This window comes from Chanodichthys erythropterus, chromosome 2 (assembly GCF_024489055.1).
Source record: "Chanodichthys erythropterus isolate Z2021 chromosome 2, ASM2448905v1, whole genome shotgun sequence".
Lineage (NCBI taxonomy): Eukaryota > Metazoa > Chordata > Actinopteri > Cypriniformes > Xenocyprididae > Chanodichthys > Chanodichthys erythropterus.
The window spans coordinates 5,446,271-5,469,824 of NC_090222.1; the positions used below are offsets into that span (position 1 = coordinate 5,446,271).

Here is a 23,554-nt window from a genome sequence, read left to right on the forward strand (position 1 = left end):
GAAAATGGACATTGGAAAGAAATTAGATTAAATTTTTTATTAAATTTAATAAAAATCAGATGAACCCTTTCACACACAAATTTAAAATATTCTGGCTGACCTTCCAGAGTTAAGGCCATCATTAGAATGTTTCCTTTATATTTTCCATGAGGATGTCATGATTGTCACGTGACACACCGCGGCCACACTGTACGACAGATGTATGCTTTTATCACCATGTCATCAAATATCTGATATTCCGATTCTCAAATATTTGCAAGTAAGTGTTTTGTCATTTAAAACATCATGATAATGCCGGTTTCACACCGCAAGCATCAGCGGTATAGATACTTTAACCCAAACTGAATAATTAAAAACAAGTTTAAATGAGTAAATCTTCCAGAAATATTTTTAATATTAATTTTCTTTCCTGACATACTTCAATTCTTGTTAAAACACACTATATATGCTTATCCTGTGCATTTTGAGCACTTTTTGTGTGAAATCATATTTATTTTGTCCATCAAAGGTGTACTTTCACTTTAATTGAGCGTTAGCAAGGCTGCCGCACAGCCTCTGTGTGTGGTGTGAATGCTCTCATCTGTTAACATGGGAGCCAAAAAAAAAAATATACGCTGCTTACGCTCTGCTGACGCATGTGGTGTGAAACCGGCCTAAATACACAAGGAAACCATGGGGCTAACGAGAGACAGGTGTAGGCAACAAGTGGCCACGGTGCGTTCCAAACGGGATATATCGCCCTCCGAAGGGCACTTCGGAGTGAAAATAATCATGGCCGCCATATTGAAGGGTCGTTCCATACCGAAGTGCTCAAAACTTGCCACTTCAAAGGGCCCTTCGGAATGAAGGATTTCGAAGGGAACAACTGATGGACACTTCGGGCCCCCATGATCCTTTGCACAGGGAAGTTGTTTGACGTCACAGAATGGGTACAGGAGGTTAGGAGTTCGATTTTAACTATAAAGGTATGTATAATATTTTTCTGTAGTACTGTAATATTTATACGAGTTAGATTTAGTACATTATTATGGTCAAAATTACATTGTACTTAAAAAAAAAACAAAAAACTTTACAGCTCATTTATCAGTCCATTCAAATGTTTCAAATACATAGATACAATATAGCCTACATGCGGTAAACCTAAAATAAATAAATAAATAAATAAATAAATAAATAAATAAATAACGTTAAACAAAAGGCGCAGCTTGCACAATTTATCATCCTTGATTGTCTCGTTAAGATGACGCTGAAGTTCCAAAAGAACAGTTTTTTTTACCCCTACACCCTTCATCCCTTCGAAGCTCTCACTCCGGAGGGTAAACCCTCTGAAGGGATTAGGGCATAGGGATGAGCCCTTCCGAATGGAACGCAGGGACAAGGACAACAAGGAACTAAACACAGGAAGTGAACACAGAAACAACTGAACAGAAAAACTTCAACAGAAAAGTCCTTGACAACATGACAACAACATCAACTGCAAATCAATCATGACAATCATGACATCACATGTATATTATGTACTTTATTTCCTGAAGATGCTGCTATCGTCCTCAGTGTTGTTTGCGTCCACAGCAAAGACATCTAAAGCATTTCCTGTACTGCTGCCTGACCTGGACAAGAATGAGACGAGAGGAGCTTGTGACATCAATTTAACCTCTGAAACTCATCAACCACAATGGAATTATAATAAACGGGTAAAAAAACAAAACAAAACAAAAACACAAGAAAAAAAAACAAATGTTTTAAGAGACTTTCTGAAGTAAACTGATACTTTTCTTAAATATACTGTTTGAAATGGATGAAACGGATTTCCTATGGAGCAGGATGATAAAATGGCTGAATTAATTACAGAGGACAAAATAGAAAAAAAGCCGGGCCTAAAAGTTTGAAGTCTTTTTAAAAGCTTGGAGTTTGAAAGCATTAATGCCATGCAGTTAGACAGACTGATCAGACAGTGTCTGCTTGAATAGTTTTGAACATTCAGTCACAGGAAGGAAATGGAAAGTAATACATTAAACAACTGCTTCTGACATTTCTCTCTAAAAGACATGGATTGACAAAATGACAGGAACTCCATGAAAACAACTGTAATAGTCTTTCATATTTAGATTTTGACATTGAATATAGTGGCAAATTGAGTGATGTCTGACCTCATTATTGAGGACACAATAGACCAGGAAGATGAAGGTTCCCTGCTGGGAGTTCAAGATCAGGAAGAGGATCTCCAGCTCCTTCCTGCCATTAGTGAAGAAACCCAGAATCCAGGGGCAACCAAGAACCACAAACTGAGCCAGTGTTTTAAATGTCATAATCCTGCAGAGAAACAGAGTTAATGTGTCTTTATTGACTGCATACATTTTTCAGTGGAGTGATCAAATCATAATGTTTGTTACTTGGTTTGTTTCATCTGTGAAACTTCAGCGTTCAGATTTTTGAGAGTTGAGTTCAGTTTGATAATGATGTTGATAAAGAGAATCATGTTTATCTGAAAAGCAGAAAAAGAAGAAATCACCTTTTTATCACTTATAAATTATATAAATTATATAAATTAAAATCATGAGAAATAAGTGATGTACTTACTGCTAGTATGACACAAACAGGACCCAGAAAACTCCAGATAAAACCTTTATCCATTTTAATCCAGCAGCTGTTTGGAGGAAAACAATATGAGAACTAGATGAGTTTGTCAAAAATACTATTTGACTTTTTTTTTTTTTTTTTTTTTATCTTGTATGTATCTATACAGAGTGTGTAAAAACGTCTAGGTTACTGGTGTAACCCCCGTTCCCAGAAGGAGGGAACGGAGACGTTACGTCGATACTGACGTAATGGGGTCTCGCTAGGAAGCCCAATCACCTCCAAGGATACAGAACAAGCCAATGGGAATTGGCCTGTGAGATTTACATGCCGGGCCCCTCCCCCGGCATCCGGGTATAAATAGGGCTGGCATACTCACCTTCATTCATATTTTTGCTGAGGAGCCGAGACAGGTATCTGGCCGCTCAGCGGTGGCTCAAAGCTATGGCAAGGGAACGTAACGTCTCCGTTCCCTCCTTCTGGGAACGGGGGTTACACCAGTAACCTAGACGTTCCCATTCAGTCAGTCACGTTCAACGTTACGTCGATACTGACGTAATGGGGTCCCGTGGAAAACGCCATAGCAACCAAACCACATTACGAGTGTTAGGGAGGCAGTGCCAAATGCAAATGCAGCCCATACTCGCAACCCTCCAGCGCCCAGAGCAAGCCCAGGAATGTCTTCCATACAGGTGGGGCGTTACCGTGGAGAAGTCGAAGCTGCTGTTCCTACCCCACGGGGAAGAGTGCTTCGGAACTCAATCCCTCGTTTTTCAGCAACGACAAAAACGCCAGGAAAGCATTCCCAGAGGAGGGGAAGGCTACGGAGACCACACCCTGCCCGAAGGGAGGTAACGTGTGGAAGACACATATGGACTGGTCAGAGAACAGTAACGCATATGGAAGATCTCTGATGTAGGTCCTACCTTCCGGGAGGAACGACTAGCAATCAGAGACGAGGCAAAGCGAAGCCGCCCAGGGAAAGACACGGGTTTACCGTCAGGGAAACCTTACCGTGGACAAACACACGAGGGATTACCCGAGGGGAATCACAGCATATGGGCATCTAGCCCAGTACAAGGGCAGACCAACCGGGCATACACACGAGTACTGGACCTAGCGCCGGACGCCTCCGCCACGTCTGGCCGCCGCAGGATGCAGGAGGAACTCCACAGGGTTCGCTGTTACGTGGAACTGAACTGAGGAGCGGAAAAAGTGCTCGCATTCCCTCTCCCGAGGGAAATGGCACAGCAAGCGAACACCCATGGCTATCTACGAGTAGAAAGCACACGGGTGGACATCGGTTCCACTCGGAGGTTATAATACCTCACAAATGTATTCGGTGTCGCCCAGCCCGCAGCTCTGCAGATGTCTGCAACAGAGTCGCCGTGCGCCAACGCCCAGGAAGAAGCAACACCCCGAGTGGAGTGAGCTCGCACCCCGAGGGGGCACGGCTCGCCTTGGGTCTGGTACGCCAAGACTATCCAGTGGGCCCACCTCTGTTTGGAGACATCCTTTCCCCTCTGCTGACCTCCAAAACAGACAAAGAGCTGCTCAGAGCTTCTGAAGCTCTGCGTGCGGTCCACGTAAACGCGCAGGGCACGAACGGGACACAGCAACGCAAGGGCTGGGTCTGCCTCCTCCGGGGGCAGTGCTTGCAGGTTCACCACCTGGTCCCTGAAGGGAGTGGTGGGGACTTTGGGCACATATCCAGACCGGGGTCTCAGGACAACCTGAGAGTAGTCCGGCCCGAATTCCAGGCACGAATCGCTGACCGAAAACGCTTGCAGGTCCCCAACCCTCTTGAAGGAGGCGAGCGCGGTCAGGAGCACTGTCTTAAGAGACAGATGTTTCAGCTCAGCTGACTCGAGGGGCTCGAAGGGAGCTCTCCGAAGGCCTGAGAGGGCGATGGAGAGATCCCAGGAGGGAATGAGGCGAGGCCTAGGGGGATTTAACCTCCTGGCGCCTCTGAGGAACCTGATGATCAGGTCATGCTTTCCTAGTGACTTGCCATCAAGCACATCGTGATGCGCTGCGATGGCGGCCACATAGACCTTCAGGGTGGAAGGGGACAGCCTCCGTTCCAAACCCTCTTGAAGGAAGGAAAGCACAACACTGACCGGGCATTTCCGGGAGTCCTTCCGGCGGAAGGAACACCTCTCAACGAACAGATTCCACTTCATGGCATAGGCGCGCCTCGTAGAGGGGGCTCTAGCCGAAGTGATGGTGTCGACTACCGCGGGCGGTAGGCCACTTAAGTCTGCCGCGTCCCGACCAGGAACCACACGTGGAGGTTCCACAGATCGGGGCGTGGGTGCCATATGGTGCCCTGCCCCTGAGAGAGGAGGTCCTTCCTCAGGGGGATGCGCCAGGGATGGGCTGTCGCGAGGAGCATGAGTTCCGGGAACCAGGTCCGGTTGGGCCAGTACGGCGCTACTAGCAAGACCTGCTCCTCGTCCTCCCTGACCTTGCACAGTGTCTGTGCAAGGAGGCTCACTAGGGGAAACGCATATTTGCGTAGGCCCCGGGGCCAGCTGTGTGCCAGTGCATCCGTGTCGAGGGTCCCCTCGGTCAGCGAATAAAACAACTGGCAATGGGCGGATTCCCGAGAAGCAAACAGGTCCACCTGTGCTTCCCCGAACCGGCTCCATATCAAATGGACCGCCTGGAGGTGGAGTCTCCATTCCCCCGGGAGCGTGAGCTGTCGTGAGAGCGCGTCGGCCACACGATTGAGCTCGCCCGGGATGTAGGAGGCGTGCAGGGACCTGAGTCGGCGCTGACTCCACAGGAGGAGATGGCGGGCGAGTTGCGACATGCGACGGGAGCGTAGACCACCCTAATGGTTGATGTACGCTACCGTCGATGTGTTGTCCGTCCGGACCAGTACATGCTTGCCCTGCAACAGCGGTCGAAACCGGCGCAGCGCAAGGAGTACTGCCAGCAACTCGAGGCAGTTGAAATGCCAATGGCGATGGGGTCCTGTCCAGGAGCCCGACGCCGACTGGCCACTGCATATGGCACCCCAGCCGGTGGTGGAGGCATCTGTTGTAACAACAACATGCCTGGACACTTGTACTAGGGGCACCCCGGCCCGTAGAAAAGGAGCCTCTGAAATTGTTTCAGTGGGACCGCTGTTTTCCGCAAGAACGAGTTCAGGCAGTTCAGCACTGACTGTGCACGCTCGTTGGTGAGACGCGCTGTCATGTTGACCGAGTCCAGCTCCACACTGAGAAAAGAGATGCTCTGCACGGGGCAGAGCTTGCTCTTCTCCCGGTTGACCCGAAGCCCCAACTGGCTGAGGTGCCTGAGCACCAGGTCCCTGTGTTCGCACAACTGCTCTCGCGACTGGGCCAAAATGAGCCAGTCGTCGAGGTAGTTGAGGATGCGAACGGCCACTTCCCTGAGCGGGGTAAGGGCCCCCTCTGCGACTTTGGTAAAGACGCGAGGAGACAGGGACAGCCCGAAGGGTAGGACCCTGTACTGATATGCCCGCCCCTCGAATGCAAACCGTAGTAATGGTCTGTGTCGAGGAAGGATCGAGACATGAAAGTACGCATCCTTCAGGTCGATAGCTGCAAACCAATCCTGGGCACGAACGCACGTGAGAATGCGTTTCACCGTGAGCACCTTAAACGGGAGCCTGTGAAGGGCCCGATTCAAGACACGCAGGTCCAGGATTGGTCGTAACCCCCCGCCTTTCTTGGGTACTATGAAGTAAGGGCTGTAAAACCCAGACTTCATCTCGGCTGGAGGGACAGGCTCTATTGCGTCCTTCGCCAAAAGAACCGCAATCTCCGCCCGCAGGACAGAGGCGTTGGGACCTGTCACCGAGGTGAACAGAATGCCGCTGAACCTGGGGGGACGCCTGGCGAACTGAATCGCATAGCCGAGTCTGATTGTCCGAATGAGCCAACGGGACGGGTTGGGAAGGCGTAGCCACGCCCCCAAGCTCCGTACGAGTGGAACCATTCGGACAACAGAAGTACCCACGGGGGGGCAGCATAGAGCACTGTGGCCCAACTCGGGAGGCAGTGTGTCCCGAAGTCGAGGCTGTGAGTGGGGTCCACTCACATGGCTCCGAGTGGGCAGGGTGGCGTGTGAAGGCATTGCGTTCCCGGGGCGCCAAGACCCTGCCCGTGGCGAAGGAAGGAATGGCTGAGAGAGAGACCTTCTGCAGACCTTCTTATATGACCCAGAGGTTTCATAAATTGCTCTTTTATTGAAAGGCCAGCGGCGGAACAGAAAAAAACAGACGGAGGCACGGCCCGAGGCGGATTGGTGGCATCATCACGCCTGGGCAAGATGTGTTTGATGGCCTCCGTCTGTTGCTGCACCGCCGAGAACTGCTGGGCAAAGTCCTCGACGGTGTCGCCGAAGAGGCCGGCCTGGGAGATGGGGGCGTCAAGAAAGCGAGCTTTGTCGACTTCCCTCATCTCAGCCAGGTCCAACCAAAGATGCCATTCCTGGACCACCAGGGTGGACATCATTTGACCCAGGGCGCGTGCCGTGACCTTCGTCGCCTGGAGGGTGAGGTCGGTCGCGGCGCGCAGCTCTTGAAGCAACCCTGGTTCAGCACTACCCTCGTGCAGGTCCTTCAGGGCTTTAGCCTGATGGACCTGCAGAATAGCCATGGCGTGCAGGGCAGAAGCCGCCTGTCCAGAAGCGGAGTAAGCCTTGGCAGCGAGAGCGGCCCTTGGCGGCTCCTCCATCGAGGGTAGTGAGAGTGGAGGAGGCAGAAGACCGCAGTCTGGGTGTGTGAGGTGCCAACCAGATCTTCTGGAGCTCCTCATGCACCTCCGGGAAGAACGGCACTGGGGCGGGACGCGGCTGAGCACTACGGCCCGACCCCAGAAACCAGTCATCCAGCCGCGAGCGCTCGGGACACGGTGGAGGGATCCACTCGAGCCCGATGCCCGCGGCGGCCCGGGCAAGCATGGATGTTAACTCAGAGTCCGCCTCCGACTGAGCAACCGCCCCCGAGGGCGGAAGCTCGGAGTCATCGTCGGACTCTGAGCCGTTCAACCCACTCCCCGATGCAGCGATCGACATCCGATCCTCTTCCGGAGCGCCGAAAGTGACTTGGGGCACCCCCGAAGAGGGCCCCGCGACAGCAGGCGGCATCTGAACGGCACATGGTGTTGTTGAGGAGTGGGAGGTTTGTGGGGACGGACCCGACGAAGTGGCTCCCACCGTGATCCTCAGATCTCCCAGAGCACTAGCCTGGCCAGCGGCCGCTACAGCCGCTGACGTAGTGACAGAGGGGCCTCTCACCTCCGTGTTAAAGAAGGAGAGGCGCGATCTCAACACCAACATGGACATGCCCTCGCAGTGAGGGCATGTACCATCCACGAGCGCCGACTCAGCGTGCGGTCTACCCAGACACGTGAGGCAGTGATCGTGGCCGTCAGAAGAGGTCAGGAAATGACCGCATCCAGAAACAAACGGACGAAAAGTCATCTTGAAAAAGACGCTGATCGCCCGTGCTTGCTCTTTCAGTATACCTCACCAGCCGAAGCACCCAGGGATGGGCGTAGCACCATCCTGTGGGCAGCGCGTCGTCACCCCCACCGCTGAATGTGCCTTCCCACCAGCTGGAGAGACTCGAGCAGGCCACCGGAACAAAAACAGGAAGTAGCAATTAAAATTGCTGTTTGCAGGACCGTGTCCTTATAGCAATTAGAATTGCTGTTTTTGCTCTCTGAAATTTCACTCTTTTAAGGAGGTGAAAGATGATCAGCCGATCGGCTCCGAAGCAAAAGTATGAATGAAGGTGAGTATGCCAGCCCTATTTATACCCGGATGCCGGGGGAGGGGCCCGGCATGTAAATCTCACAGGCCAATTCCCACTGGCTTGTTTTGTATCCTTGGAGGTGATTGGGCTCCCTAGCGAGACCCCATTACGTCAGTATCGACGTAACGTCGAACGTGACTGACTGAATGGGAATGTACTTATATCAGATATAAGAAATGTCATAAAAGCCCAAGCTGATTTATTTCCTTTTAATTAAATTTATTTCAAACATCAACTCACTGTTCGCTGCCGTAGCCTTCAGGAAGCAGCCCGACAGACACGGCCACCACAACCAGAGCAACCGTATATCCAATCACACACAGGAATCCACTGCTTAGCACCTCCCTCTTTTTGGAGCTGATCTGTGATAGGTTCCTCACGCAGATGAAGAGCAGCACAGCTTCAATGAACATCCACACAAAGCCGGAGAGAAAGAGGAAGTGCAGCACACCTGATATCATGGCACACAACACCTGGAGACCAAGAGAGACGGTTATGATGATTCTCAGTGAGGCTGTGTTGAGCTGTAGGGCTCCTTCATCATTCTCACCTGCTGACTGCGTATGAGGTCCAGGAACTGTTGTGTGAGCAGGAACAGAAGGTGAGCCAGCAGAAGACTGATGCAGATGTTGATCCGAGCCACATTATTCACTCCAGGACTCCACTGACAAAGGGCAAAGGTCGACAGGGCCAAACTGAAGAACACCAGCCCCACGATCACACACACCAAATTCAACAGATCCAGCTGTGAGTCGCTCTGAGAAAACATGTCAGAGTACATGAGTGCCAAATCTGTGCTGCTCTTCAATGGTCACTATGTAACTACTATGTTCTCGTACCTCTGGTGGTCTGCTGGTTTGCATGATGAGAGCGAATGTCGACAGATGAACACAGGAACACACAGTGTAGTTGCTGTTGGTCTCTAAAACAGAACAACCATCTACAATCCACTGACTGATATTCCAGTACACACAAGACAGAGAACCGTTGGGGTCGAACTCCTGCAAGATGAAGAAAGAACATGCAGAAATATTACAAGCCTGAATATTAGATGTTTTCAGATGTTCATCAGTTCTCAGGTTGGTCAAAAACACATTTCAGTCTCTCACTCTGATGTGTTTGAGGGTGAAGTTGACTGGTTTGGTAAGTTTAGTGTTGTTGGTTTTGGGAAGAGTAGCTGAGATCACAGTGGACATCATGGTTTTAACCGTATCATTTGATGTGTTGAAGAAGTCGGGCTTCAGTAGATTCTCCATTGTGTTGTAACTCATGAAAGCCACAGCAGCTGATCCTGTGTGACAGAAACAGAAGTTTACATGCAATACCATGCTAAAACAACAACAATAATAATTAAATAAAAAATAATAATAAAAAATATCAAAAGTGGTTTAGTGACAATGGTAAGACATTTCTTTCTAAGATTTTTTTAATTGCACAGAGACATTTCACATACCTTTATTGTTCTTGGCGATCCCAATGAGATCAATGTCCACAGAAGAATTTGTCGTGTCAAGTCGAGGGATTTTATTTAAAGCGACATTTAGTCCAACCATGAAGACTTCAACCTCTGATTAAAAACAAACAAGCAGTTGTGTGCTATATTAATTTATTTACAATATTTATCTTTTTTTTTAAATTAAAGCACAATTCAATCATTCAATTTGCACAAAAGACAAACAAATAAAATGACTATTCATTATTGTTGGGTTTTCATCTCTAATGTCATTTTGAACCCTTCAGTTTGCTTTCATTTTATAAAAATAATAAATATAAATCGAAGCACTATTAACTGTTAGGTCATCAGGAGGTCAAAGATTAGATCTTACAGCACAGTAAATTCCCTGTGTTAAATCAACACCGCTCTGTGTTGATATTGGAATCAACAGCAGGGTGTTAAAAGTAACACAGAAGCAGTTTTAGAGTTATTTAGATACTTAAAGGGTTAGTTCACCCAAAAATGACATTTCTGTCACTAAGTACACACTCTCATGTCATTCCAAACACCTTTGTTTATCTTTGAAACACAAATTAAAATATTTTTGATGAAATACAAGAGTTTTTTTTTTTTTTTTAGAAAGCAACAATTATGTTTTATTAATGTAGTTTGGGAGGAACAAGTCAAATAAGCTACCCAATTATCACGTCATCTCAACCAGGTGTCAACAATCTGTAATCAACATCTACCCAATCAGCATGAGTACAGGCCTATTAGGGGTTGCACAACTACTGATTTCAAAACAATACTCAAGTTACTCAACTACTCGTGGTTCATGCTACTGTAAATGAAAAGACATTAAATAGTTCTTATAAATGTTTATTAATTCATAGCCTAATGTAACAACTCTTCAACTCTCCTAATGCAGTAAACTCTCAAAACTTTAGAATTATGACATTACATATTTCAATTTTCATTTTCATGCATAGTAAAGGCAAATAAACGCGCGATAACCCAGGTTGCCTCAACAGACGATGATCATGTATAGACGATAGAGATATTGTCAAAAGCATCAAATATTGGCAATATTAAGAGGATTTGGCATTTCCTATTAATGTAAGCCTGTTACATTCTTCTAGTCTATTATTATTACTATTAGATTAGGCTAGTTTTATTATTAAATTAATATTAATAAATTTGCCCCGAAATAATTTAATAGCGCATCACCACATAACTGACTGAGGATAATAAAAGATTAGGATATTAGCTCATCTTTGAAAATGTTTTAAACATTTTTTAGGTCTATTATACTATAAATTATAGTCTATAATTAAAATTATTAATGGTCTATAATATTTCCTAACACTGACTGCAGTCATCAATGAAAATTAAGAGCTACTTCAAGCACCGACTTAAAAATACAAGCTGTTTAACACAAAATAATATTTTTCTCATTTGTTTCACTATATACAGGCCACAAGAAAAATAATGGATACATAACGTTATCAGCATATTATGCTGAAATTCATCTCTGAGAGAATATGGTCTGTTAATGCAGCGTCAGGCAGCTCCGTCACTTTTTACTTTCACTTTGAATAGCCTACCGACCAAGCTTTCCCCGGGATAACTCTTGCGCAAAGCTTGCACGTTGCTTCTTGTGTGATATCCATTGGCTCCGCTTTTTGGTTTAAAACCGACAGATTTACAATATTGTGATGTATCACTCTTTTTAACAATTAATTTATAGTTAATGCACGCTCGAGTAGTCGATTGTTTCCGACAGCGCCAACTAGTGGTTGAAGTAGTCAATCTCACGACTACTCGACTAGTCTATGCAAGCCCTAAGGCCTATATATAAACACAGTCAAACACACCTAAAGATCCTCGACAGTTTTCAGCATTTGGCACCGCCCTAAGATTCCAACATGTCCGAAGTTGATCTCTTTGTGTCCAATGAAGAATCTTTCACCCTCGAGGAATCTTTGCCACAATCCTCTGGCCTTAGGAACAATTATTCTCTGATCCCACGGCATTACGGCATCTCCTTCTGTGTATTTCCCTACTCCAGCCCATTCAATCATTACTTTCATAGAGAAATGGACAACAAGGCAGTCAAGCACTAAGCTTGAGTCTTGGGCAATGCCACCTCTTCTTGGAAGGAACGGGCCTTCTTCCAGCGCCAGGCCACCGCAGCAGGCCTTCAGCAAGCCAGAGCCGCGCCGCAGCGCAGATCCAGTTCCCAGCCAGCTCACACTCTCCACCCCATTGGCTCCACCCCACAAGAAGCACAGTTTAAATTCTTCTTGTTTTCTTTCCCTTATTGAATTTATTAACGATTTATCAACAAATCTCTTGGAAACGTAGTTTTAGTATGCATTTCTGTAACTTCAACCCACAGCTTCACTATTGGTCAAGAGACGCAGCACAAATTCTTAAAATCAATCTTTTGCTGATGTATTCAAATAGATCTTACCGTTCCTCTTCATCTGTATTTGATTTAGAACGAGCAGAAATCTGTAAGTAACGTAACGAACCATAGACCGATAACCAATGAATAAACTGTTATGTATGTTATGTTCCTACGCAATTTGGGTAAGTATGGAATTTGATTTGAGTAATTTCTAGGTCTGGATAAGTATGGGAAAGAAACCTTAAAAATAATAATAAATAAGTAAATAAATAAATAATATCATACAAGCAACGTGTTCATGGTAAATTTAGCGATTGTTGAACACAATTGAATAACAATATGAAATATCAAATTGAATAATTTTTTATTATGCAAAGCTCTGTCTTTTTACAAGTGAGTCTATTTTGATCTTTACTAAATTAAGGTGTGTGTGACTCAAACCAGCAACAGCTAAAAGAACAAACGATCATCTAAATCAGTCTGTACTTTGCTGTTTGCTGTTTCAAACAATGTACAAACAGTACTGTCATTTAGAGTATCAAACCATCTTGCCATCTTGAGGTGAATATATGCAGGTTATAAAGCATTTTAGGCTGCTTCTGAAAAAACGAGTCTGCAGTACTGGTGTGATGGTGCCTTTCAGCGTATTCCAGTGTTCCTGCCTTGCCTGTTTCACCTGAGCGCTTCAGTACTAAAAGAGTGTTTCCTCTAAAAGAGCTTCACGGATTTAAAGTGTCGTGACTTTTTAAAGATATCGTACTGCCCTCGGTTTCTGGGTGCGGACGATATATGGCTCCTCTTGGCGGCCATGATCGCTGTCTCACGTGTTTGGGCTTCCAGCACGCTGAGGCAGCTTTCGTGGATGGTTCACGTTCTCATTGTGGGAATATGACCATTAAGATGCTAAGATCGAGACTCGATTGCCTCAAACAGTATCGAGTCCCCTCTGCCACACCGAGGGGGCTATGTCGGTTGGTGGCCAGGGTGATCTGAGGGTTACGGTGTGGAACAACCCGATGAGTTAGCCTCCTCGGGCCGCACCCCCCTCCCAAGCATCTCAGCCGGTGGAGCTCCCGGATGGGCCTGCTGCCTCCGCCTCTGGAGGACCCAGCATCTCATTCGGGGTCCTCCACCCCGTCCTGAACGCTCGAGGCTGGATGATTGGTTCCTGGGGGCTGCACGCTCTGGTGAACGCCAGGGCCCCCCACCGGTTCCATTCTTCCCAGAAGTGCATGAGGAGGTTATCAGTTCATGGAAGGCACCTTTAACTGCCCAAAACCGTTCTGGTGCTTCCTCCGCCTTCACCTCCCTCGATGGCAGGGCAGCTAAAGGGTATTGTACTAAACTGAGGGCCAGTGATTAATATGTTCATTCATTCTTTGTACGTGTAATGGTTAATTTGCTCGTGTTATTTAGTCAGGCATCAGTCACTCGCCTATAGTTAGGACCCAGAAGGTGGAAAGGACCCGTATGCTGACGCAGTTTAGAATTCATTTATTATCGTCTTTATTATTGCTGCCGCGAGACGATACTAACAGTGATGATAATGCCGTTCTGCCGCGATACTGAGTAATCGCATGTGTGCGTGCATCAAAGAGTAAGTTTGTTCTTTATACTGTTTACATTTGATCGCGAATTTGTCCTTAAAGACGTGCTTATCGCGTCTGCCAAGCACATGTGTCTGTAAGCTAATCTTATTACACGATCGCTGTACAGACGTATTTTCAGTGTTAATGTCATAACAAATGTGAATATTATTCATTTGCATATTGATGTTTTATCAGTGTGTATATTTATACTTTATTGTTGTTTCTCTTTCTAGAACCACACTTTATTAAAGACTGTTCAAGTTTGCAATGGGTGGTCTATGAGTGGTGTGTGCATCTAGCTCCTTCTAAACGGACAACACTTAATTGTTCTGATCGGACACAATTTGGTGGTTGCCACCGGGTATTAATTGGCACCTAAGAGCCGAACAATTCTTTACATGGTCCTTCGAGCCGGATTGGGCAACTTCTGAATTAATATAATGTCCGTACATAGTGAGGAGAATAGCGAAGTTACAGTTCGCTCACGTCGCCGAACGCAGATGCCAAGGTATCTTGAAGATTATGAGGTGGATTATGTACCAGAGCAGCGATCAGCACACACACCCTCAAACCACTCCAACGTAGGAGAACAGCTAATAGGGGCTACAGGAGGTCCATTACCACCTCACAACACCCTGGTTGCTGGCATTGATCACTTTCCTGCCTATGAAGGGAATCCACACTTCTCTCCTGAAGCACTGCAGATGCGCTTGAAGGATCTGGAGGAGGAGAACCGTCAGCTCAGACGCAACCTCAGTGAACAGTCTGCACCTCACACTCCAAGGTCATTGTCTCCATCTCAACTATTTTGTTCACCTAGACACTTGACACGCAATATGGAGGATCGAACTTCACCGCCACATCACAAAGTAACGTCAACAAGAGATCAAAGAGATCCACGTTATGAAAGAGAAAGGTCAGTGAAACACAGTGAGGATAATTTGCATGCAGAACGTCAACGTGACAGAATTGATGAGATCATTCTTGAGCTTCAGAGGATGAAAGTGAGTTCCAAGCAATTCAGATCAACTTCGCCATCACCAGAGCATGCACCCCAGAGGGCCGAGCGTGCTGATGAATGCTACCACCAGCCAAGGCAGCTATCCACACACTATTACAGCCCTAGCTCCAGGCGACAGAGACCATTCATGCCACATCGTTCGTCATCGCCACCCAGTCAAGAGAACACTTATCGTGGTCCAACCCCAACCATTCCTAACTTTACCAAAGAGGATCCACGGGAGTTCACCAGGTTAAAAGTAGCTCTTGACAATCTCCCGCCTGCTGATGCAACAGAGCGCTTTAAATTCCAAATATTGATGGATCACTTGAAGCATTGCTGACTCCTACAGTAACAGCCGGTATCCTTACAGTCATACTATGCAGGCTCTAACAGAACTCTATGGGCAACCCCATCAACTTGCACTTAAACGCATTGCTGTTCTGATGGATGGACCCAGCATAAGAAGTGGTGACACCAGAGCATTCAGGCTTTTTGCACTGAAGGTACGGGCCCTGGTTGGAATGCTGGATCAACTAGGAAGTCCTGGACATACAGAACTGACTTGTGGGTCTCATGTCTCCCGCCTCCTTGCTAAACTACCTCACGACCTCCGAGCAAACTTTAAGAGGTATGTCAATCCACTCAAGACACCTATTCCTACCTTGACTGAATTTGCAGAATGGCTGGAGTATGAGGTGAGGGTGCAGGAAGACGGTACTCAGTTCAGTATTGACTCCAGTAGAGAGAGACAGAGTTTCCGCAAAGACCAGCAAAGAGTGCCAAAATTATCACACAAATCTACTGCCATCTTCCATGGAAGCGAGCAAAGTCCAGTTTCCAAGACCGAATCGGTTCGCCAGAAAACAGTGTCTGAGGTGAGAACACTAGAGAAACCAAAGAAATACTGCCCCTTTTGTAATACAACTCAACACTATCTAAATCAGTGTTCAAACTTCAAGCTACTGACCAAAGAGCAGATTGTGACTTGGATCAGATCCAATCAGAGATGCTGGAAATGTGGGCGTGATCATCAAGCAGGTCAATGTACTCTAAAGGCAAAATGCAAGAAGTGTCAAAGGAGACATTTAGAAATTCTGCATGAGGCCAACAATGAAACAAGTACTACTGATATCAAAGAAAGAGGAGAGATCACCCAGTCCACCAGCACCACAATAGAAACTCTATACGTCAATCGACCAACTGGAAGCAGTAGAGTGTTACTGAAATTGTGCAGAGTCATCATACGCAATGGAGACTTTTCACTTGATACATATGCACTGCTAGATGATGGTTCAGAGCGCACCATACTTCTCCATGAGGCAGCTCAGCAACTCAACCTCCACGGTAAGCCTGAAGACCTGTCTCTTCGCACAGTGCGCCAAGACGTCCGCATTATTCATGGCTCCACAGTATCATTCTCAGTGAGTCCTGCGACACAACCAGATCGCAACTTTGCAATCAAGAGAGCCTTTACAGCTGAGGAGCTTGGATTAGCACCTCATTCCTACCCAATTGAAACACTCCAAAAGAGATATCGCCATCTCAGAGGCCTACCTCTTCAGTCAATTGACCATGCACGGCCATTATTACTCATTGGGTCAGATTACCCACAACTGATCACCCCCGTTGAGCCAGTTCGGTTGGGACCCCCTGGAGGTCCAGCAGCTGTGAAAACTCGTCTGGGATGGACACTCCAAGGTCCATCAAAGTTCCTCGAGCACATCCCACACATACAACAGTGCTTGTTCACAGCTGTAAGCCTTGCGCCCAATGATCTGTTCAGTCAAGTTGAGCGGTTGTGGCAGATGGACATCTTGCCCTACCAAAATGAACGGCTTGTGACAAGGTCAAAGCAAGATGCTGAAGCTATTCGCTTGCTGGAGGAGAAAACAATGAGGGTTGATGTTGAAGGTGTGCAAAGATATGCTACCCCCCTCCTGTGGAAAATCAGTCCTCCACCTCTAGCCGCTCCAAAGGAAGCAGTACTGCCTCATTTGCGAAGGACTGAAAATCAACTGGCACAGAGCTCTGAGAAATCTCAAGTGTACAAGTCTGAGATGAACAAGCTGCTAGAAGCAGGCTATGTGAAGAAAATTCCCCAATCCACAGCTGTACAGACTCCAGGGTGGTACATTCCACACCACATGGTCCATCACAACGGAAAGCACAGGATTGTATTCAATTGTTCTTTCAACTTCCAAGGGCTGAGCTTAAATGAATATCTTCTTCCTGGGCCAACTCTGGGTGCGACCTTGCTGGGAGTACTACTCCGTTTCCGTGAGTATGCAGTAGCCATTAGCAGCGACATAAAGGGGATGTTTCATCAGGTGCGTCTCCTGCCAGAAGATAAAGCATTCTTACGATTCCTGTGGCGAGATCTGAAACCAACCAACGCCCCTGATGTCTACCAGTGGTCAGTTTTACCATTTGGCACCACGTGCAGTCCGTGCTGTGCAACCTTTGCTCTTCGGAAACATGTTGCTGATCACAGCCAACCAGACAGTGAGGTACGAGCATCAGTAGATCGTTGTTTCTATGTGGACAACTGGTTGCAAAGTATTCCCTCTCTTGAGACTGCCAGACAATTAGTAGATGATATGCGACATCTGCTGGCCGAGGGTGGATTTGAACTGCGCCAATGGGCTACTAACACACCCCAACTGCTACAACACCTACCGCAGCAAATCAGGTCAGAGAACCATGAGCTTTGGTTTAGTTCCGACAGGGCCGACCCCCAGGAGCGTACATTAGGACTTAGGTGGCAGTGTAGATCCGACACCCTTGGTTATAAACATGGTCATGTCGTAAAATCTCAGCCCACTATGCGACACATATATAGCATCCTTTCCAGTCAGTACGATCCATTGGGATTCATCACCCCATTTACCACTAGAGCTAAGATCATAGTCCAGAGGCTCTGGGACAAAAAAAGGGAATGGGATGACCCTGAATTGCCCACAGATCTCAGGAATGCATGGCTCACATGGGAAGATGAGCTTCCACAACTTTCCTGTGTCACACTGCCCAGATGCTACACTACAAAGGTAGATCCCTTGATCAGCTCAAGAAGTGTGCACACATTCTGTGATGCCTCAGAGCGAGCATACGGTGCTGTAGCCTATCTCCGCACTGAAGATAGCAAAGGACAAGTAGAGGTGTCATTCTTGGCAGCTAGATCACGAGTAGCTCCAAAGAAGCAGCAGACAATTCCCCGACTTGAGCTATGTGCTGCTCTAACTGGAGCACAATTGGCAGCAGTTCTGAAAACAGAGCTCTCACTAGACATCAGCAGTTTCAGATACTGGACTGATTCTACAACCGTTCTCAACTGGCTTCAATCAGACTCATGTCACTTTAAAGTGTTTGTAGGAACTAGAGTTGCGGAGATTCAAGAGCTAACTGATTCAAAATCATGGGTATACGTGCACTCACAAGACAACCCTGCCGACGATATTACTCGCGGCATGTCACTGGCTCAGCTAGCCAAACCTACCCGCTGGAAGAATGGCCCAGAATTTCTGCAGAAACCTCCATCATCTTGGCCCAAACTGCCCAATCTAGTGCCAGCTGACACTTCAAAAGAACTGCGTAAACCAGTATCTTTCCATCTTCTAATAACTGAGGCTGACCAGCATTCAGACAGTGCTTCTCAATATGACAACTTTCAAGAGCTTGTAGATGCAACAGCCAGAACCCTTCACGGGGCGGCCAGTCCCACAGACACTGTCACTGCTGATACATATAAGAAAGCCGAGCTCAGAATTATTCAACAGTCTCAGATGGATAGTTTTCCTGACGAATATGCTCAGCTTCAAGCAGGGAAACCTATCTCCTCAAACAGTCGTCTAAAGACTTTATCTCCCGAATTTGATTCTGAAACCCAGCTGATCAGAGTGGGTGGACGACTCCGAAGATGTCACTTGCTGAGCCCTGACATTCTTCACCCAATTGTCCTAGACCCAATCCACTCAGTGACTAAGCTACTTATTAGGCAGTACGATGCACAGCTCCATCACCCTGGTACTGAAAGGGTCTTTGCTGAAATTAGAAGACGCTTCTGGATCTTGAGAGGTCGTCAAGCTATTCGATCAATTCAATATCATTGTACTGAGTGTCAGAGGTGGCGAGGTAAGCCCAACATACCTAAAATGGCTGACTTACCCCCTTCCAGTTTAAGACTCTTCCAGCCAGCCTTTTACTCCACGGGCATGGACTGCTTCGGCCCATTTACCATCAAAATTGGGCGACGAAACGAAAAACGCTGGGGTATCATTTATAAATGTTTGACCACAAAGGCAGTGTACATCGACCTTCTCTCTCAAGCCGACACAGATTCTTTCCTTATGTCTCTACGCCGATTCATCTCCCGTAGGGGAAAGCCTCATGAGTTGTGCTCTGATCAGGGTACCAATTTCAAAGGTGGAGATTGTGAGCTTAAGGAAGCCTTCAACAATATTCACCCTCAGTTGCAAAGAGAACTTGCCAAGCAACAAATTGATTTTCAATACAATCCACCAAACTCCCCACATTTCGGAGGATCCTGGGAAAGGGAAATCAGATCTGTTAAAGCTGCACTATACACCACCATTGGTGCACAAACTGTCACAGAGGAAGTGCTCAGGACTGTCCTTATTGAAATTGAGGGGATTTTAAATTCAAAGCCGTTGGGATATGTTTCCTCGGATGTAGCTGATCCGGACCCAATAACCCCTAATTCACTCTTAATGGGCCGGTCAGACTCTGCCCTGCCTCAGGTAATTTACCCTGCATCTGAGCTGCTCAGCCGCAAACGCTGGAGACACAGCCAGATACTGGCAGACCAGTTCTGGAGCTGTTACCTGCGCAACTACCTGCCTGGACTCCAGTCTCGCCATAAGTGGCAACAAGAGAAAGGCAACCTGACAGTAGGGACAGTGGTTATGATTGCTGATCCGCAATTCCCTAGAGCACTCTGGCCCATTGGGACTGTGAAAGCTGTCCATACCGGAGCTGATAACAAAGTAAGAGCTGCAGAAATCCAGGTCAAAGACAGAACCTACATCAGACCTGTTGTCAGACTGATTAAACTCCCTTCACTCCCTGAATGATTGTGAGTTCTGGCCCAAGATACAAATCTGCAAGCACATTTGGGGGCGGCTGTACTAAACTGAGGGCCAGTGATTAATATGTTCATTCATTCTTTGTACGTGTAATGGTTAATTTGCTCGTGTTATTTAGTCAGGCATCAGTCACTCGCCTATAGTTAGGACCCAGAAGGTGGAAAGGACCCGTATGCTGACGCAGTTTAGAATTCATTTATTATCGTCTTTATTATTGCTGCCGCGAGACGATACTAACAGTGATGATAATGCCGTTCTGCCGCGATACTGAGTAATCACATGTGTGCGTGCATCAAAGAGTAAGTTTGTTCTTTATACTGTTTACATTTGATCGCGAATTTGTCCTTAAAGACGTGCTTATCGCGTCTGCCAAGCACATGTGTCTGTAAGCTAATCTTATTACACGATCGCTGTACAGACGTATTTTCAGTGTTAATGTCATAACAAATGTGAATATTATTCATTTGCATATTGATGTTTTATCAGTGTGTATATTTATACTTTATTGTTGTTTCTCTTTCTAGAACCACACTTTATTAAAGACTGTTCAAGTTTGCAATGGGTGGTCTATGAGTGGTGTGTGCATCTAGCTCCTTCTAAACGGACAACACTTAATTGTTCTGATCGGACACAATTTGGTGGTTGCCACCGGGTATTAATTGGCACCTAAGAGCCGAACAATTCTTTACAGGTATGCTGGGGTATCCCCTGTGGAGAGCTCGGTTGCGATGCAATTGTGTCCTCCGAGCGCTTCTACATGGCGTGCTGATCCCAAGCTCCCGTACAAGACCTGTAAGTTCTCGTCCACGCTTGTGGCCAGGGATCTAGTGCTCAGACACCTCGCCTGTCTGGGCCTTCGGGTCAACTGGGAAAAGAGCAAACTCTCCCCCATGCAGAGGATCTCTTTTCTCGGTATGGAGATAGACTCGGTCGCCATGTACTTGCAGCTTACGAGTGAGAGCGCGCGCATATGGCTTCCACAGCGGTAGTTATTCCACTGGGGTTGCTCCATATGAGACCGCTTCAGCATTGGCTTCACAGCCGAGTCCCGAGATGGGCATGGCAACAAGGCACGCTCTGGGTGACCATCACTCCGGCCTGCCATTTAACTCTCTCTCTGTGGTGGGACTTGGTGTTTCTTCGGGCAGGATTTCTCCCAGAACCAGGGTCCAGGCACATTGTAGTGTCAACCGATGCCTCTGCTACGGAATGGGGTGCCATGTGCAATGGTCATGCTGCGTAGGGTTCCTGGACAGGACTCCAACTTCAGTGGCATGTCAATTGCCTCGAGTTGCTAGCAGTACGGCTTGCTCTGCACCGCTTCAGGGCCCTGCTGAGAGACAAGCATGTGCTGGTCCGTACGGACAATACGGTGACCGTAGCGTAATCAACCATCAGGGCGGTCTATGCTCTCAGCGTATGTCACAACTCGCCTGCCATCTCCTTTTATGGAGTCGGAAGCATCTGAAGTCGCTTCGTGCCATTCACATTCCGGGCCGACTCAATCGTGCAGCCGACGAGCTCTCACGACAGCAGTCCCACCCTGGGGAATGGAGACTCCATCCCCAGTCGGTCCAGCTGATTTCGGAGATGCTCAGGTAGCTCTGTTTGCCTCTCCAGACAATGCCCATTGCCAGTTGTTTTATTCCCTGACCGAGGGCACTCTCGGGTCAGATACCCTGGCGCACAGCTGGCCGCAGGGTCTACGCAAGTATGCGTTTCCCCCAGTGAGATTCCTTGTACAGACTCTGTGCAAGATCAGGGAGGACAAGGAGCAGGTCCTGATGGTTGCCTCTTATTGGCCCGGCTGAACTGATGCTCCTTGCGACAGTCCCTCCCTGGCCGATTCCTCTGAGGAAGGACCTTCTTTCTCAGAGACGGGGCACTCTCTGGCACCCGCGTCCAGATCTGTGGAGACTACATGTGTGGTCCCTGTATAAGACGCAGTCGGGTTAGGTACCTTACAACCTCAGGTGGTAGCTACCATCACTTCAGCGCGAGCCTCGTCTACTAGACAGGTTTATGCGCTGAAGTGGAACCTCTTCGTCACCTGGTGTTCTTCCAGGAATGAGAACCCCTGGACATGTCCGGTCGGGTCTGTGCTTTCCTTTCTTCAAGAAGGGTTGGATCGAAGGCTGTCTCCTTCCACCCTTAAGGTCTATGTGGCTGCTATTGCGGCCCATCATGACCTTGTTGAAGGTAGGTCTTTGGGGAAGCACGACCTGGTCATTAGGTTCCTGAGGGGGCGAGGATGCTTTTTCCTCCTCGTCCCTCACAAATTCCCTCTTGGAACATCTCTCTGGTTTTATCTGCACTTCAGAGAGCTCCCTTTGAACCTTTGCTTTCGGCTGAGCTAAAGTTTCTATCTTTGAAGACTGGAAGATCTTTGAAGACAGCTTTGGCTTCTATTAAGAGGGTTGGGGACCTACAGGCTTTCTCTGTGCCTAGAATTCGGGCCGGATGGCAAACGTTATCCTGAGACCCCGGCTCGTATATGTGCCCAAAGTTCCCACTACTCCATTCAGGGATCAGGTGGTGAACTTGCAAACGCTGCCCCTGGAGGAGGTAGACCCAGCCCTGGCATTGCTATGTCCAGTACGTGCTCTCCGCACTTACATAGACAGAACTCAGTGCTTCAGGACTTCAGACCAGCTCTTTGTCTGTTATGGAGGTCAGCAGAAGGAGAAGGCTGTCTCCAAGCAGAGGTTAGCCCACTGGCTAGTGGATGCGATTGTCTTAGCCTACCAGGTTCAAGACCTGCCATGCCCCCTGAGAGTGAGGGCTCACTCAACCAGAAGTGTAGCTTCCTCTTGGGCATTGGCCCGTGGCGCCTCGCTGACAGATATTTGTAGATCTGCGGGCTGGGCGACACCTAACACATTTGCGAGATTTTATAATCTCCGTGTAGAGCCATTGTCCTCTAGTATACTTGTCCCTTCAGGCCAGTAGTTGGACCTGCTCGGTGTCATTTGCTTGCTGCGTCATTCCACTCTACGGACTGGATACGTGCGCCATTTCTCATTTGAGTTCCTGTTCAGAACACTAGGTTCCTCCAGCACTGTTGATGTCTACACTGGTGTGCTTGCCCCTCTGGTCAGCCCCTGCGTTAGACTAGGTAGACTGAAAGGGAACGTCTAGGTTACATATGTAAACCTCGTTCCCTGAAGGAGGGAACGGAGACGTTACGTCCCTTGCCACAATTGTTGTTTCGCTGATCAGCTGGGTCACTTGGCTCGGCTCCTCAGCGAAGACTTGAATGTGAGTTGCTCGCGCTGCTCCTTATATACCCACAGAGTGGGGCGGAGCTCGCGCATGCAAATTCTGCAGACCAAGATACTCTTTGTATCATTGGCTCATTTTGTTAACACTCTAAGGTGATTGGGCTCTCAGGCAAGACCCCATTCATCAGTCTCTGACGTAACATTTTAGTTCCCTCCTTCAGGGAATGAGGGTTACATACCTAACCTAGACGTTTTCAATCACCCTGGATAAAACCATGGGTCCAACCACGCTCATTAAATTTTTGGGCTTTAACTTAAATACAGTTAATTTTTAGGCCTCACTACATAAGGAAGCAATAGGATATTTTTTGTTCGTTTCCACCTTCCTAGATAGTCCAAGCTGTTCTAAACAGGAACTGCTATCTTTGC

At 47.4% G+C, this 23,554-nt stretch overlaps 1 protein-coding gene across 1 annotated transcript in view; it reads right to left on the reverse strand.

Moving 5' to 3' along the window:
- Positions 1-1,550: 1,550 nt before the first annotated feature.
- Positions 1,551-23,554, reverse strand: part of LOC137027903 (adhesion G protein-coupled receptor E3-like) — a 36,214-nt gene continuing 14,210 nt past the window's right edge. Inside the window, exons 6-14 of the mRNA XM_067396521.1 lie at positions 9,822-9,935; positions 9,478-9,659; positions 9,208-9,369; positions 8,919-9,125; positions 8,609-8,841; positions 2,581-2,647; positions 2,394-2,485; positions 2,151-2,313; positions 1,551-1,610 (exon numbers count right to left, since the gene is read on the reverse strand). Of these exons, the coding sequence (XP_067252622.1) occupies positions 1,551-1,610; positions 2,151-2,313; positions 2,394-2,485; positions 2,581-2,647; positions 8,609-8,841; positions 8,919-9,125; positions 9,208-9,369; positions 9,478-9,659; positions 9,822-9,935 (1,280 nt within the window). The remainder of the gene's footprint in view (positions 1,611-2,150; positions 2,314-2,393; positions 2,486-2,580; positions 2,648-8,608; positions 8,842-8,918; positions 9,126-9,207; positions 9,370-9,477; positions 9,660-9,821; positions 9,936-23,554) is intronic.